The sequence below is a fragment of the Ambystoma mexicanum genome, chromosome 2p (genome assembly GCF_040938575.1).
Source record: "Ambystoma mexicanum isolate Mex_15411 chromosome 2p, UKY_AmexF1_1, whole genome shotgun sequence".
Classification (NCBI taxonomy): Eukaryota; Metazoa; Chordata; class Amphibia; order Caudata; family Ambystomatidae; genus Ambystoma; species Ambystoma mexicanum.
In genome coordinates, this window is record NC_090923.1 from 904,336,900 (window position 1) to 904,353,536 (window position 16,637).

The 16,637-nt window shown below is 45.9% G+C and overlaps 1 protein-coding gene across 2 annotated transcripts in view; it reads left to right on the forward strand.

Annotated features, from left to right (window-relative positions):
* LOC138566892 (titin homolog) overlaps window positions 1–16,637 on the forward strand; it is a 635,448-nt gene that overhangs the window by 283,767 nt on the left and 335,044 nt on the right. For both annotated transcript variants that reach the window (XM_069644618.1, XM_069644619.1), the window contains exons 7-8: window positions 6,723–7,987; window positions 10,123–10,341. In XM_069644618.1, the coding sequence (XP_069500719.1) occupies window positions 6,723–7,987; window positions 10,123–10,341 (1,484 nt within the window). The remainder of the gene's footprint in view (window positions 1–6,722; window positions 7,988–10,122; window positions 10,342–16,637) is intronic.

Genomic DNA, 16,637 nt, shown 5'->3' on the forward strand with positions numbered 1-16,637 from the left:
TCGCGCACTACATTCTGGCACAAAAGGGTCGAGGGGAATCACAGCACCACCACGCTATTCTCATTGCCTCTCATCTTATCTCAGGACCAGTACCAGCACCCCGGGTCCTCGATACCACCGCAGTTGGGGGAGAGAACCGATCCAAGGGAGTCAACTCCTGGGAGGGCTCCAACGGTGCCCCAATGTCCCTGCAGAGACCAGGTGAGCGTAACATCTTCACGGATGTTCAGGAGAGCAGTTTCCGTGCTTCTGGCAGCTCTGAAGCTCGACTGATGATCATGGAGACAACCAGCAGATTCAGTGTGGAGATTGAGCTGGGAGATGGGAAGTTTTTTCAAGAGTTTGCCCAGGAAAGGAGTGATGGAGATTGGGTGATAGTTGGCTGGGCAGGATGGGTCGGCAGAGGGTTTCTTAAGAAGAGGGTGCACAAGGGAGTGCTTCAGGGGGGGGAAGGGAAGACTCCATTGGCGAAGGAGTGGTTGCAGAAGTCAGCCAGGGCAGGAGCCAGGGAGTCAATGTGGTCCTTGATGGTTTTGGAGGAACAGGGATTAACCTGTTTAGACGACTTTCATAGATCGGACTTGTCTAGAAACCTCGTCTTAGGAGAACACGGGAAAAGGCAGAGAAGGAGGGAGGAGAGATGGCCTAAGAAGGTCAGAGGAGGAGCAGGGAGTAAAGGGAGGAACAGGGGAGGAGGAGAGAAAGGAAATGATGTCCTCAGTTTTAGAGATGAAATGAGAAGCCAGTGATGTGCAGAGGGCCTGGGAAGGGACAGGAGAGGTAGAGACTGCGGCAGGATTGGTCAATTCCTTGCAGATTTTAAATAGTTCAGCCGAGTTGTTGGATACCGCAGATACACGGGCTTGGATATGAGCTCTCTTCTTGGCAAGGACAGGGAGCCGGTATTGCCTTTGGAGCAGGCAGCAGGCCAGTTTTTCAGAGGATGTACATGAAACACGCCATTTCCTCTCAGCCACCCTGCATTTGCGTTTAAGGGTGACGAGGTCAGAGTCGTACCAAGAGTTGCACTTGGCTTTGGGCTTGAGGCGGATCCTCATGACAGGGGCAAGAACATCGAGAGTATCAGATATAGCAGATTGGAGCATGGAAAGGGCTGTGTCAGGGTGTGAGTCAGCCAAAGGGAGAGAGGGGGGGAGAAAGTGGCAGCGAAATCCTCAACTGACACACGCTTCATGGGTCGGATGACCGAGAAGGTGGGTGGCGGTGATGGAGTTGGCTTGGCCTGAGGGGTAGAGAGGGTGAGATGGGAGGAAAGGAGAAAGTGATCGGCGCGGAGAGGATCTTGTAGCTGTCGGGGAGGAGAGTGTCAAAGCTAGTGACCGAGCTGGCTGTGACCCATGTCTCGATGAGACCGAGGACATCGAGGTCAAGTTCCTCCAGAAGGCGGCAGATGTCGGGGGAGTGTTTGACAGCTGAGCGAGAGTTTAGAGTGGCAATATGGAGAAGGTTACCATCCTTAAGACTTCGGGAGGGGTGCAAATCAGAGGTATGCCCTGCAGAGGTATAGAAGAGGCCCGAGGGGGGGGGGCAGAATGGGAGGGAGGAGAGGGCAATGTAGCCAAGGAAGAGGCAGCAGGGGGAGGCGAGGAAGCCGTGGAGGGGATAAAGGGAACAGCAGGAGAGGAAAGGAAGTTGATGAGGCACGGGAAACGTCTATCGAAGAGAAGGTTGGCCCGAGGGCCTTGGACCAAGACGGTACCATTCACATAAACATTAATGATGACCTTAGAGGAGTAGAAGGAGGGTAGAAGGGCCTCCCACCGTGTGCCACCATTAATGGGATAGGACGAGAAAGGGGAGAGCACAGAGACCATATTTAGAGTCCATAGGTCTGGCGAGGGAACGACAAAGAGGATGTCAGTGAAAGTTTGCCTGGAGGAGGCACTGGTATAGGTGTCAGCGATAGGGAGGCCTGGGCTGGACCCAGGATGTCCTTTTTAAACTTCATCCTACCAGATTTAGTGAGGAGAGCAGGATAGTCGATGGAGAAGCAGTTAGAGAAGATAGGAGAGACAGAGAGCACCATAGAGTAGGTAGGATGTGGAAGGGGTTGGGAAGGGGAGAACACTAGGGGACAACATAAGGCAGGGTGCAAGCAGGCGAGACAGAGATGATACAAGTTGAACAATTGCATAAAACGACAGACACTCAGATTCAAATACTTTCACAAAGCAATGTTTAAAGCATGAGAAAAACACCCCTAAGTTTGAGAGTCCTGAAAAGTGGTCAAAGGCCTGGGTTTCACAGTGCAAATTGAAATACTTTCCCAAAGCAATGTTTGAGCAGGAGAAAATGCACCTAAGTCTCAGAGTCTTGTATGTGGCCATACAAGACTCTGAGACTTAGGTTATCAAGGTGATCACACTCCTAATCCCGCATGAGCTCACCTATTAATACTATGTGGATGACACACACATAATGTACAAAGTGAACGGCAATGAAAACTCCAACACCAACCACCTCCTGTGAATAACTCAACTCAGACAAAATTTTACTAATCTCATCTCACGCTGCACCTAAAACACCTCTACCATGGCCTTTTGGAAATGGGTCACTGCCCTAAACCATCTAAATTGATCAAGAATCTATGCATATTAATGGACAAATTGACTCGTGCTGGAACCCCAATTTGACGCAAATGTCAGAAATTGCTTCTACCATCTTCAATCTGACGGATTATGCCCCACCGCTGCTTTGCCCACAGTGTGCTGGCAGTCTTCTCCCTAATTCTTTCTTGAACAGACTACGCAAACAGCATTTACCTAAGCAAGCCGGCAGCTAGACTACTATTCAGACTCAATAGGAAGGAACACACAACACTGGCTCTCGGAGGACTACACTGGCTGCCAGTCAGAAAAAGTATCAAATTTAAGGATATCTTAATCTCCCACAGAGCACTTGAAGGTCAAGGAGCAGAATTCCTCCAAAATAAAATCTCTCTACCAATACATCAGATTCCTAAGATCGAGAAACGGCATACTATTTGAAACCAGAAGATGTTGGAAAGAAAGACACAAAGGCTCTGCCTCTTCCACTATGGTGCCCAAACACTGGGAGGCACTCCCAAGGGAAACACATACTCGAAAGGTCTACCTGAAATTCAGGAAAAGCCTAAAAACCTGGCTCTTCAGTGCTTAACTGAACAAAAGTTAAACCTACACTAATAAAGCAGTGGAAAGAACACTTCTCAATAGGAAATGCCATTCCGGAGCCCAACCAACTGCCTAGGACACACTGCATGGCAATCTGGAAACTAGAATGACTGGAAGACTGTCTTTCCTGCCTCCTGCAATATCCAAACCTCAACACTGGACATCTTCACTCATCAACCAGTAAAGCTAAACTCCTCTCACCATAACGCAACTAACAGCAAGACCAATCATATGAAAGCTCCACAGAAACCCTCAAAACACTCACCGCCTTTTGACTAACCCTCAACATTTCTCCATTTTACCACACACCAACCAGCTACTCTCATATGGCTTTCGAAAAGAGACCCTCTCCCTAGACAGCAACCATTGCAAACTATTACCTCTAACTGCATCTGACATACTCTGCCCCTGGCCATCACACAGCCACACCATAGCCTCAAGGACACACACCCCTTTTGACACAGCCTTTGATGCCTCCTACACTTCACAACTAGAAGGTTTACAAGCACAAAGAGCGAACAGGACTTCTGATCAGCACCTTTAACACAAAACAATTCATCCTTGCCTTTCCCTCTCCTCCAAACCCACCCACTCTATTCTAGATCTACCACAGCGATTGGAGACCATACAAATGGCAGCAATGTAAGGTACAAATCCTAATAATATAACAAAATACTGCTCCATCTATCCCACAGAATCCAATCTATCCCACAGTCTTGCTGGGAGCCATGATGATGTTGGGTGGGACTCGTAGGTATGCCGAATGATCCTCGGTGTCCGTGGATTTGGAGAGCCCAACACCCTCCCCAGGGCAAACGGAGGACTCTGTCAACAGGAAGTACAAACTGCCCTTGCTATAAAAAACATCACCAATCGCCATGAGGGATTGGTTAGTGAGAGTCTACTACCTATAGTGGACCCTATAGGTGTTCTTCTACTGGACCTCTCATGTCAGGTGGGTGGTCTATCTCATCCCCAAGGAACTATCTATTACATTGTTGCAGAGTAGTGGGCTTATCATTGGTTCTTTCCCCTTGCCATTCACCCCTGGGATTCTAAGCTGTGATTGGTTAGAGCCGATGCCCCCCAGGCCTGGGACTTGATCGAGTTCTGAGCTCTCTGTGCACCTCTTCAAGGAGATGCAAACTATTATGGGGCTGTATTGTAACTTGTGTATACCACCTTTGCCTCTGAGAATATTCTCCTTACGTTTGCAACACTTGTTGCAGTGTGCGTCTGGTTTGTTGGGATGAGCTCCCCGTTCTCACATGGATGACTGTCCATTGTCTTGCTTGGCTGCATCACATGTTTAGAGACCATGAATTTGAGCTCTGCAGCTCATAATTGAGGATTTATTCAGTTTCTCTGCAGCTGGTCCATTTGTTGTCTGGAGATTGGAATGTATCTTCATATCTCAGAGCTTGACTGTGGGCCTGTCTCATGCGACTTGCTCTATGTGCAGCCTGAATCAGCTCAGCTTGTCTAATGCTCATTGGCTTGAGGCCTCCTGTAATTTTCCTAAACCTTATAATGTGGTTTCTACATTGTCCATGTTGTGCTATGTTCCTTATGGGTTAGCTATACGTGGTTCGATCAGGTTCGATATACTCCTGTATGTCCACACGACGATTGGCTTTAAGCATCAGTAAGCTTGCTCGGGATCTCTTGTGCCTTACTGCATTTGGCTAGTGTAAAAATAATAAAAGCATTGACAGTATGCATATGTATCTGTCCTCTAGCTATAGAACTGTGCCCTCACGTTCTTCATGTATAAAAGTGTGTGTTTATGTGGTGCAGTGCGGACTGCAAGTGTGACGCGGACTGGAACGCACGGACGCTAGGAAGCATAGACTTTTCAGGTTGGGATTGAACCCATGACTTCACACGCATGCTGTAGGGACATTCAAATGGTCAAGACACACATATTGGTCCTGATTTTAAAAAGACGGTGTTCTCCATCGAAACGCGTGTCATCATAAAGGGCAACTGTACAATTAATACACTACTTATTATCACAAAAAATGGAGTGAAGCCTATTTTTTTCCCTTGGCGTATGAATATAATAAAAAGTAACCGCAGCTAGATGGACTGCAAGCGTGCTTCGTGTTTAACGCTATGTCGTGGTGTCGCTAATGACGTCGGTACCATTGCTTCTTGGTGCTCAGTCGATGCTGTCTAAATAAGCTTCCCTGTCCACGATTACAGGCTCTTCTCCCACACATGGAAAGACTTGCATTGTATTCAATCTGTATGGCTGGCTGAGAGGATACCTTTTAGTGTATTTGTCAATCATTTGTGCACTTGGGATCTGTCCAAAATGAGATGGGTAGCTGCGAGTGTTTCTGTCCTTTCGTCTTGTCATGAACTTCGGAGGGGTGGTCTCGGGACCCCCGGGACTCCCACTTCAATGATATGATTGGGTATGATGAATTCTTAAATTTGCCTCTGATATACTCCTGAACCCAGATCTGATACTTCATCCAACACATTGTTGAGAAGACATTGTGCAATATACACCACACAAGCGGGTGTAAATGTTCTCTTATGTTGACTAACATATTTCCTATTGAGCATATTATTTTAGAACACTTTTAATGAAGGCTACATTGTCACAGATCTTACTTCATCGGCAACGTAAGGTTCTCTTAAATGATTGGCATAGCCATGTCACAGAGTGGAAGCTGTTTTTGCCATGATAACTTCCTGGGCATCCTTTCTCTCAAATGTGTGTATTGTATAAAGGTAATAAGGCAGCTGTGTAATGTGCAAATGTGGAAGATGCCTATGTTTTTGGATTACCTTCCTCACTGCAGAATGCTGAGTGAAATTCTTAGTAATGTGTTTCCTCATTTACCTTTGTATTGCTATCATGAATAATTTCGGTGTGTATGTCTTGCGTAGGGAGCCATTAGTCCATAAATAGTCTCTAAAAGCTGTATCCTACTATACCAGCAGAATATGGAAATCGTATTCCACTGCGACCTCACAGCAGGCGGGTGCATCGCTTTCACTGCTTTACCAGGTGTCAGGTGGTGTGTAGAGTGAATGGGGGGGACACTAAAGGGAGGTTGGGGAGAGACACAGGGTCCCAGTTTGTCTATATGTTCCTTATACCACTTATTCATGATCTGTGCTGCTGGTCCATAAGTAAGGCATAAGTTTGGGAACGGGACTTTGAGGTGGCCTTTCAAAACATGGCATTGTAGTTGGGCACCTATCAACTGGGTCCATTTAATTATACATCACAGAGAACCCCCTTTGTGGACGATATCACCAGTGTTGCTAGTTACCAAACTGCATTTGTATATATTCTATTTTAATAGATCTATCCACTCTACATACACTGTTATAATTTGAAGCTACCACACAAGGAGTATAGCCTCTTGCCACAAGCCTGCCTGATAAGTTCTTCCTTTTTGAAATGTCTGTGGTCATCAGTAGTTCAACACCCTCAATAACTCCCCAAAAGGAATAATATTATTCAGTCATGTATTTAATCACATTGCCTGAAATCCTTCGTTATTTGATTCTTTTTCATTTACTTCACAGAGAATCTTGGATTGTGCATCACGGAAGACCCATATTTTGTAAAATATCTCACTGAATGCCATATTTCCAGAGAAGACATCAGCAGCCAGATGGGAAGGTTTGGAGTGAAGATGACTGTGTGTCCGGAATCCCAGTGTTTGATCTTTGCTCCTCAGATGCACCTGAAGAGCTCTGAACAGGAAGTCCGGACATGGACACACACCACCCAAGCAGCCCTGCAGACCATCAAACAGCAATATGTTATTCATGCCGTGGAAAACCCAGCTCTGGTTGCACTGCTGAACAAACATAGGAAGTCTTTGTTGGAGCCACTCAAGACCATCATATCACTTAATGAAACAACACTAATAGGCCAACAGCTGGAAATTAAGCACTTTCTAACCGCTCTTGGCGACCTTGCCTTCCAGAATGAAACTGTCAAAAGAGGTTGGAGGGCAAGCAATAGTACCATGTGCTGGTTAGTTGCAAAATGTATCAAGCAAGTGTGTGCAAGAAAATACCCAAGATTACAGATTTCCCAGCCCTCTACTTTACCAGAAGTCCTTTTAGAAGGCTCCAGAGAAGAGGTCATAGATGCAGAAAAGAGATGCAGTGGCATTTTATCTGCACTCTTGTCGGCACCTGTTCAACAGAGTAAAGAACAGGTGACTTTCTTGAAGGCCATTAACCTTGACAAGTTCAACAAGGACTTCTTTTTCTCAAGACAAATCCGGGCAGGTCTGGTCGTCCATGATGACGGGATCAAATTTCTTGGGGTCAGTACAAAAGATCTGAGTTCTGCAAATGGCGTTCTCCAAAATATTATTCAGGAGCACCACATAAACATCCCGGATGCTTACCAAGCTGTCCTGTGCAACACAGAGTGGGTTAATTTCATAGATAAGCTACAGGCAGATGTGAACAAGGAGGAACTCAAGTGCGTGGACATCCATATGCTAAAAAATAGAACATGTCCCTCGGAGGTGGTGGTGGTAGGGTTTCAAGACACTGCTCTCAACATAAAGAAATTCTTGGAGGAATATATACACTCTATTGCTCAAGAACAGCTGGTCTGTTCAACCCCGGGAGCTTGGCAGTATTTGAAAGAGGAAGGGAAGGCTTGGTTAGCACATGCTGCCTCTGCTTTCAGGTGTGTGGCAGAAGTGCAACCTGGGGATGTGTTCAGCCTTGATAAACAAACTGTTCCAGAAAGCATAATTGCGGCTGCCTACATCTCTTCCATCCAGATAGAGCCTGTTCTTGATGCAGAAATTGTCGATGTTGAGGTAAAATGCACTTCTTTAAGTTGTGTGTGCGGTTTTGGTGAGGCGTGAGCCTCTTATAATCTATGAACCTTAATAAAGGTCTGCAATCTTAGTTGTGACTCTGCCATCTTCGATTGACCCTCGAGAAACCTTGCTGTCTGACCTGTGAACATGTCAGTTCTATTTGACAGGGCATAATTCTACACTACTGTATGGTCTGCTAAATAATGCATAACCTGAAAAATAGCTCTTCTTCCAGGGGTGGGATTCTGTCCGTTTTGTCTATACTGGGGGATTGTTTCCCTGCTGCTGTAAAATCTGGCAAATCTGATTGCTAGTTCGACTTCTTGTGATTGGATCCTATCCATGATGCATAACATGTAGGAAAGCTTGACTGTCTGTGTGATCTACTGGGTTCTGTGTAATCTGAAATGGGGGAGGGGGTAGTTCTGCTTCCTGTAGTGTGGTGCTGTCAGCATACTTAATCTCTCTTTATCCTGAAAGATGGCTATTCTGTCAAAGGTATGTTGCTTCCGTTTTTTTAACATACTGCTCTAGCATCCGATTCCATAGTTTGTTCCCTTCAGGTATGTGGACCCAAAGGACAGCTCAATGATGACCTGGTTTCTTGTGGTGTGACGCTGTCAGTTTTGTGTAATGCATAGTTTAGCTTCCTGAGCTGGTTTACCCTTCTTCTCTAAGTTTGTTTCTAAAAACCCTTGCTCCATCTTGCCTTTGTTCCTGCTGTTCTCTTTGCTTTGATGTCCCTCACTGTGCTTTCCCCCTCCAGTATCCTCTTCAGTCTGCTGTTTCTGTCCGATTTACAATCGCATACCCCATCCACATAGCCTCTGTCTTTCTCATCTGTCTGTTCTGTTTTTTTTAGTGTAGTAGTCCCTGTAAATGTGTATGTTCCCCTATCTTTAAACACTGATATTTCGATAACTACCTTCCAGGAACCTGCCTTCTACTTTATGCTCCAGCCTTTGCTGTCTGAATCTCATCAATGTTATATGGCTTACTCTTCTTGTCCCCAAATTGTGGATTAACAACTGTGGTCCACATGCTTCTATCCCATAGTAATTGCCCAGAAACAATTCAAAGAGCACTTTGCATCACAGCAAGTATTTGTTCTAATTCTACTGTTTTGCTGTGTGATAGAATTGCCATTTTATCACCAGCATGCCTCTGGAATGTCTTGCTATTTTTGTGGAAGTGCTTTGGATAAAAGCAGTGTACAAATCAAATGAATGATGACATTTGTCCTTTCACCTCTGCAAATGAATGAATGATTGCCCTGTCTCTGCTGTAAGGTTCTGTTTGTATGGTTTAGTTTAACTTGAGGGGGTGACTCTGCTGTCTAAAGACTTGAACGAGGATTGCTCTGTTGACACAGTATGATCCTCTGAGATCTGTATCCTGAGGCTAGAACCTGCACTCTCATTGTAATGGAAGGGTGGGGGCGGGTGCTCTTTGAAAAACTGTCAAGTTTTGATCCTTCAGAGTAAGTGCAATTTAAGGGATGGTTCTCTTTTACAAGTGAACCCCTGAACTGTTTGCAAATTGAGGCACTGTTTCACCTGAGGGTTGGTTCTGTTGCCAAAGGCAGTGGTCCTTGAAGGCTGCAAACTAGTCACATTTTCATCAAACATGAATATCAATGAGATACATTTTCATCTAGTTGATTCCATTTACATATTCAAAGCTGGATAGGTTTGTAGGCTTAAGGGCCAGAGATGGGCAAAATGTAGTATCCTCTTGTTTGCTCTGTGGAAGCTGGGGGCATAGCTCAGATATATAAGTTCATTATAACTTCAGGAAGCACTGCTATTGAAGGTGCTAGTGTCAGCACTATATGATTAAAGGACAGCTCTAGTGTTTATGGTGTGATCTTCTGACAGTGCTGAGAGGACATAAAGCAGTTCCTCATCTAAATAGACCTCACAGGAATGGGCAGATATTAGAAAATGATCTCTCTATTGATGATTGATTCGGTGTGTTGGGACCAAGTTCCCTTCCAATTTCTAGTTTTTTTTTTCACCACTGGCCCCTCTCCATTCCTAAAGCAGGTGCCACAATCCATGCACTCCTTCTGGTTTTGACTTACACCTGAAGTGAATCTGAATTTAAACTTTTTCATCTTCCTCCTCCCTCAGACGGATGCCCTCATCTGCCCTGTGGCCTTTAACATGGACCTGAGGTTGAATCCCTTCTCTCGAGCCATCCTAGGTCGGACTGGAGAAGATATCACCTGGAGCCAGGACTCACTGCCCCATGGAGAGGTTTTCGTCTTTAGCCACTACCAACTATGCTGCAGTTCCGTTTACTTTGCAAACTTCTTGCACTATCCAGATCTCCTGGGACAGGCCGAGGCGGTAAGAGATTGCCATGATCAAGATGGCACTGTTATCTTCCAAGAGTGTGTTGGTTGGCGCAGGACATATGTAAATGGCGCATTGGGAGAGAGATTTACATCCAAGCGCAATATGTTCCCGGGTAGAACTGTCTAGCAGAACATCTAAGCAGAGTGCTGCAACAAAATCGCAAGTGTAAAATCAACACAAACACAGGGACATCCCTCAGTTAATCTTTTCACAAATAGCCCAGAACGTGAAATGCCCCAGCTGTGCATCCAGATACCCAAAGAGAGGGTCTAGAGTGAACGCACTATGGATGAACTAATCAGGGACGTTTTGTTTACACTTTTCCCCTGATGCATCTTGTATGCAAAGTTTTCCACAACTGCTACACAAACAACTTACTCTGATACTAATCTCCCCAGTGTGCAGAGTGTGGGCACAACGAACATGGTATCTGCATATTTTGAGAATGACAACTCAAACACCATTCAAGATACAAGCCAGATACAACGTAATAACTCAGCAGATCGGCCAATTGACAGATCCATGCCTCCATCCATCCTCCTCTCCTGGCTCCCCTGAGCAGCGGCCAGTGCATGGTTCCCTGCCTGTGTCTCACATCCTACGTCCTTACGTACTGTGACCATTGTATTGTCATTCCACTGTATTGTTATTCCTCTGTGTTGCTTGCATTTCCTCTTACTTCCAGGCTTCCTTGGACTACCCGTGTTTGTGTATTTTGTTTTGTTGGGTTGCTATTATATTGTATACATGCTTCATTGCTTGCATTTCTCTTCTTCCCCTCTAGGGCCCCTATGTTTGTTTATTTTATTTATAATGTGCGCCAGACCGGGGGTATCAGGGCGCAGAGGTACTTGAGGACTTTAAGCTTAGGTTACAGGCAAGATCAAGGGTACATGACACTGTATACAATTACAGGTATGGTAAAAGTAAGAGCATATAGTATACAAGATGGGAGTGTACAGGCAGAGGTTATAGTAATAAAATACACATGTATACAATACACAAGTATACAGAGTATGTATACTATATATACAAAATGGTCAGTGCCTAGCTGGCAGGTAGGTGATAGGGAGTTTTCTAGTTGAGGTAGCAGTAATCACTGGTATGATGATAGTTACTGGTCGGAGTCTTTGAGCCATTTAGTAAGGTTTTGCCTGAATTTGCTGTAAGTTTGGTCAGCTCGTAAAGGATGGGATATGGAGTTCCAAAGCAGCGCTGCCTTAACTGAGAAGCTACTGCCACTGACTTTGGAGAGTTTGAATTTAGGCACTGATAGGCAATTAGTATTGGCTGTTCTAATAGGCCTACACAATGATTTTCTGTTGATTCTCTCGGTAAGGTATTGAGGTGCCGCATTATTTAAACATTTGTGTGTGAGAGGCCGTTTTCAACTGAATATTATGACCCGATAGCAAATTGTACTGTCTACTCAACACTGAGATGTGTTCTTTTTTAGCAATGTTTAAGGCATTGTTCTGAAATGTTTGTATCTTCTTGATGATGTATTTGTTGGTGAAAATTTAGAGGGAGTTAGAGTAATCCAGTTTGGACAGGATTAAAGCTCTGGCAAGAATGATGTGGCTATTTATAGAGAGGAAGGGTTTACCCGCTCTGATAAGTTTGCATGTATATGCAGTGGCAGAAGCCATGGAGTTTACCTGTTTGTTAAATGTAATTGTGGACTTAAAATGTGGCCACTTTAATCCTGTTGCCGTCAATGTTGAAGGACGTGTAATCTAGGCTAAGTCTCTTGAGGCTAGATGTGGTGCCTGGGATAATGAGCTCAATTTTAACATTCAGGCACAGGCCATGCACGGCCATCCATGCCTAAATGACGATGTAAATATTTACCAAGTCCAAATCCTTGTTGTGATCACCTGAAAGTGGTAAGAGAATCTGAGTTTCATCTGCATAATTGTGTAGGTGATACCAAGATCGTCCAGATCATAGAATAAGGGTTTAGTAAATATAGTCTACAGTGTCGGAGAGACTCATGAGCCCTGGGACACTCCACAGGTGATGAGGATAGGGTCAGCAGCAGCTGATGAAGAAAAGACTCATCGTCCTATCACTGAGGAATGATTGTATCCATTCTATGGCCTCCTTGGAGAAGTGTGCTGCTGAGTCCAAATGGTTGCACAAGACCTTGTGATCCATCAGGTCAAAAGCAGCTGAGAGGTCCAGGAGGAGAAGTAGGGCTGCTTTTCCATTGTCCCTGAGCTCATCAATTTGGGCTTTAAGATCGAAGAGTGCTGTTTCCAGGGCATGTTGTGGCCTGAAGCCTGATTGGCGGAGGAGATGGTTTACTTCCAGATACTTCTGTATCTGGAGGTAGGCCACCTTATCTAAAATTTTAAGGAGGAAAGGCACTGAGGTAATTGGCCTATAGTTGGTTGGTATAGAAGGGTCTAGGGTCTGTTTTTTAAGGAGGGGGGAGGAGTACCCAGGACTCCTTAAGTTTACTGGGCATGGTGACAGATGAAAAGGAAGCATTGATCGGTTTAGAGAAGAAAGGAGCCAGGTCACGTGCTGCATCCTTGATAAGTTGGGCCGGACATTGATCACCTTGACAGAAGGTTTAATGGAGAGTATAACTTTTTCAACCTCAATAATTGGGGTTTTGGAGAAACTAAAACGGTGTGAAGGTTTGGGAAGAGGCGTGGAGTTGTCGGCCGGTACAGGGATCGTGGTAGTTAATGATGCTTTTTTTTTTTGTGCAATTTTGTCCTGAAGGGCGGACACTTTGTTGGATATTGCGTCCTCAATATTAGAACACCAGGTTTTGTCGTTGATACAGTTGTCTTGTACTGGAATATGGGATTCTAGCTTTTTAAGAATTACAAATAATTCTTTCATGCTGGATTTGGCTTGCGAGATTGTGTTATCATAAGTTTCTTGTTTCGCTAGAAGTATGTCTTTTTTGTATTGGGATGATATATTAGTTAGGTTTATTTTATTTTCAGAGGAGGGTTGTACCCTCCACGAAGCTTCACATTTCCTCTTTTCATTTCTGAGGGTTTTCAGGTGTGGGGTAAACCAAGATTTGAGGTGACATTTGGGCTTACTCTGTCTCAATTTGAGTGGTGCAATGGTGTCAAGGCTGGTGGTCATGATTTTATTATTCATCTACGAGTTGGTTGGGCTCTAGATTGACCTGGAGTGAATTGAGAGCAGGTAGTAGCAAAGGGTATTTTGGTTACTAAAGAAAAAGCAAGGAGGTGGTGGTCTGTCCAGATTTGGGGGGTGTTGGCAAGGATCATGGCATTGTAATTATGGTCTGCCACCCAGTCGAGTATTCTCCCTTTGTTATGGGTAGGTGAGTTCACTCTCTGGGTGAACCCAAGATTTGCTAGGGTTTAAGCCACCGAGGTGGCTTGCAGGTCTTTGGGGTCATTAACTTTGGGGTATGACTATACGCTTTGTATTCTGTACTGTACTTGCATTCTCAAACCTTTCAGATCCATTGTAGTGTACTTTTGTTGCTTGCATTGTTTTTCTCCACTCACGCTAGGACCCCTCAAGGCTCCAGTGTTATTGTTCTGTGCTGTACACTTGCTGCCCTTCTTTTGTTTGTGACCCCCTGTGTGCCTCCCTCCTGTTTGTCCCTACTGTGTGACCCCCCCATCCTGTTTGGCCTGCCCCCTCACTTACTCGCCACCCACACACCCGTCATGAGGATCAGTTTCAAGCCTGCATTCACGTGCAACTCTTGGTACAATTCTGACCTTTGCACCATGATGTGCAAGTGTAGGGTGGCTGAGAGGAAGTGAAGGCATCCAGCGCATCCTCAGACAAACTGCCCTGCTGCCTGCTCCAAAGGCAATCCAGACTTTGTCCTCTCTAAGAAGATCCTACATTCAAGCCTGCATCTTCAAAATCTGCAAGAAGCTGGCAAATCCTGCTGCAGTCTTTACCTCTCCTGTTCCCTCCCAGGCCATTTGCACGGCTTTGGCATCTCATTTTAATACTAAACATCAGGACATCCCGTCTACTCTCTCTTCCTCTACCTTCACCAATCCATGCCCCTACCCTGCCGTTTCTCCACTTCCTTTCTCCTCCTTCCCTGTGTTCACTCCCGACTGATCTTTCTGGACAAGTTCGATCTATGGAAGCTTGTCAAAGCAGGTGCTCCCTTGCTCATCCAAAACCATTCAAGGACCACATTGACACCCATGCTCCATCCTTGGCCGATCTCTGCAATCCCCCTTTTGCCACTGGAACCTTCACCTCCCCCTTCTTAAGAAGCCCTCTGACGATCCTTCCTCTCTGGCAAACCATCACCCGATCTCCATCACTCCTTTCCTGGGCAAATACTTGGAAAAGATGGCCATCTCCCAGCTTAATTTACATACTGAATCTGTTGGTTGTCTCCATGACCATCAGTCTGGCTTCAGAGCAGCCAGAAGCACGGAAACTGCTCTCCTGAACACAAGTGAACACTTGCTCTCCAATCCTGACTCTAACCTAACCTTTCTTCTGTCCTCCTTCTCCTTGATCTATCCTCTGCTTTCAACATTGTCAACCATGCCCTCTTGCTCAATAGTCTGTGACAGCCTGGGTATATCTGGTCAGGCCCTTGCCTGGATGACCTCCTTTCTCACTGATCAACCCCCCCAGATCCACTTGGGTCTTGTCTCTCTTCCATCTGTCTCTCTACTTGTAGTGTTCCCCAGGGGTCTACCCTCACCACCTGGCTCTTTAACCACTACCTGGCACCTCTGGTCCATCGCATCTCTACCTTCTGCTGTAACTTTCAGTGTTAGAGCATGAAACCCAGCTCTCCTTCAGGCTCCACTTCACCTCTTCTGCTCCTTCTCTCAACCAGACTGTCTGTCCGCAATTCAGGAATGGTGTGCCTCCAACGATCTCTGCCTTAATGCCAGTAAGAGCTAATCCTCATCATTGGGACACCTGCTCCCACCTACCCACTCTCACTCTGGCTGCCCACCCTGGGCCCTCTACCTGTTCCTTCCTGTGAGGCTGAGAACCTTGGTGTCATCTTCGACTCCACCCTCTCCTTCTCTCCTCATTTCTCTGATGTCTCTAAGAAGTCACACTATCAGCTGCACCTGCTCAGAAGTATTCTTCCTTTTCTCACTTTCCCCCAGAAGATCACTGCCTCAAGCCCAGGGATCATCTCTCCAGCCCTGAAATCTCTCCACTGGCCCCCTGTGAATGTGAGGATCAAATTCTAGCCCCTCTGCATCGTCCACAAGGCTTTCTGGGGACGAGGACCACACTGCATCAAACTTTCTCTTCCTATGCACCTTCCTTCCTTCCAAGCCCTCAGGTCATCCACCTCCAACTCTAAGGGTCTGTCGCTTCTCCAGGCAGAGAGTGGGGGGGGGGGTAGATCTGTCCTTGGCTGGGGCCGCCGTCTGGAACAGCCTCCCTGCCTCTCAAACTTGAGCAGGACCACCTAAGGTTTCCAGAAGCAACTCGACCTTCCTTTTTCACTTCCGCTTTCTCGCTCCCTCTCCCTTGATGAAGTCTGTCTGCTGCGTATGCTGGTTACCTGGCCACCACTGAATTTATGGGACCAGGCTCCTGCACGACCAGTTGCCCTTGCACTGCCTCCGGGCCTCCCAACTACTTAAGGGACTGTATCTGCAACCCTACAGACTCTCTGCACTTATGAGCCACCTCCCGGCAGCACTTGGGAGCTACTTTTCACTCTCCCCTCCCCCATCCCCACCTCTGGCACTTTTCTGCCTCCTTCCCTCCCCCTGCACTTGTGTGATCTGAGTGACACAAGGCCTAGTAAGATGTTGTTTTGTCCTCCTTTCCTTGTCGCGCCTAGAAACATTTGTGTACAGATGCATTATAAATGACTTATGATATCATCTCATATCATACTAAATGTTGAACCTGGCAGCTTGATGCCTGAAATGATAGCTTGGGCATATAAAACTCCCTGAAAGATGTATGGAGATTCTAAGGGAGGCTAAACCCCCTCCCCCCCGTCTGCCTCCTCTCCTTCCCTCCCTGGCTCCTTGTTGTGTATTGTAATTAACACACTGGAGCGTAATATATACTGACTACATTAGTTTATTGGGAGGAGCCCCCTGGAAGGCCAACCATCAGACCTGGAGCGTCTTCGTGTATGGCCCCGTAACATTCTGGAACCATACACGAACACGCTCCAGTTATTTCAGAACGTTATACAACACATGCAGCATGACGTGGTACGTCATGCTGTTAATAATGGAGAAACTATCATAACATCTTCCCCTCTACAATAATTTAACCAACATTAATAGCCAAAGGCTGCCTAACAGTTATCTACA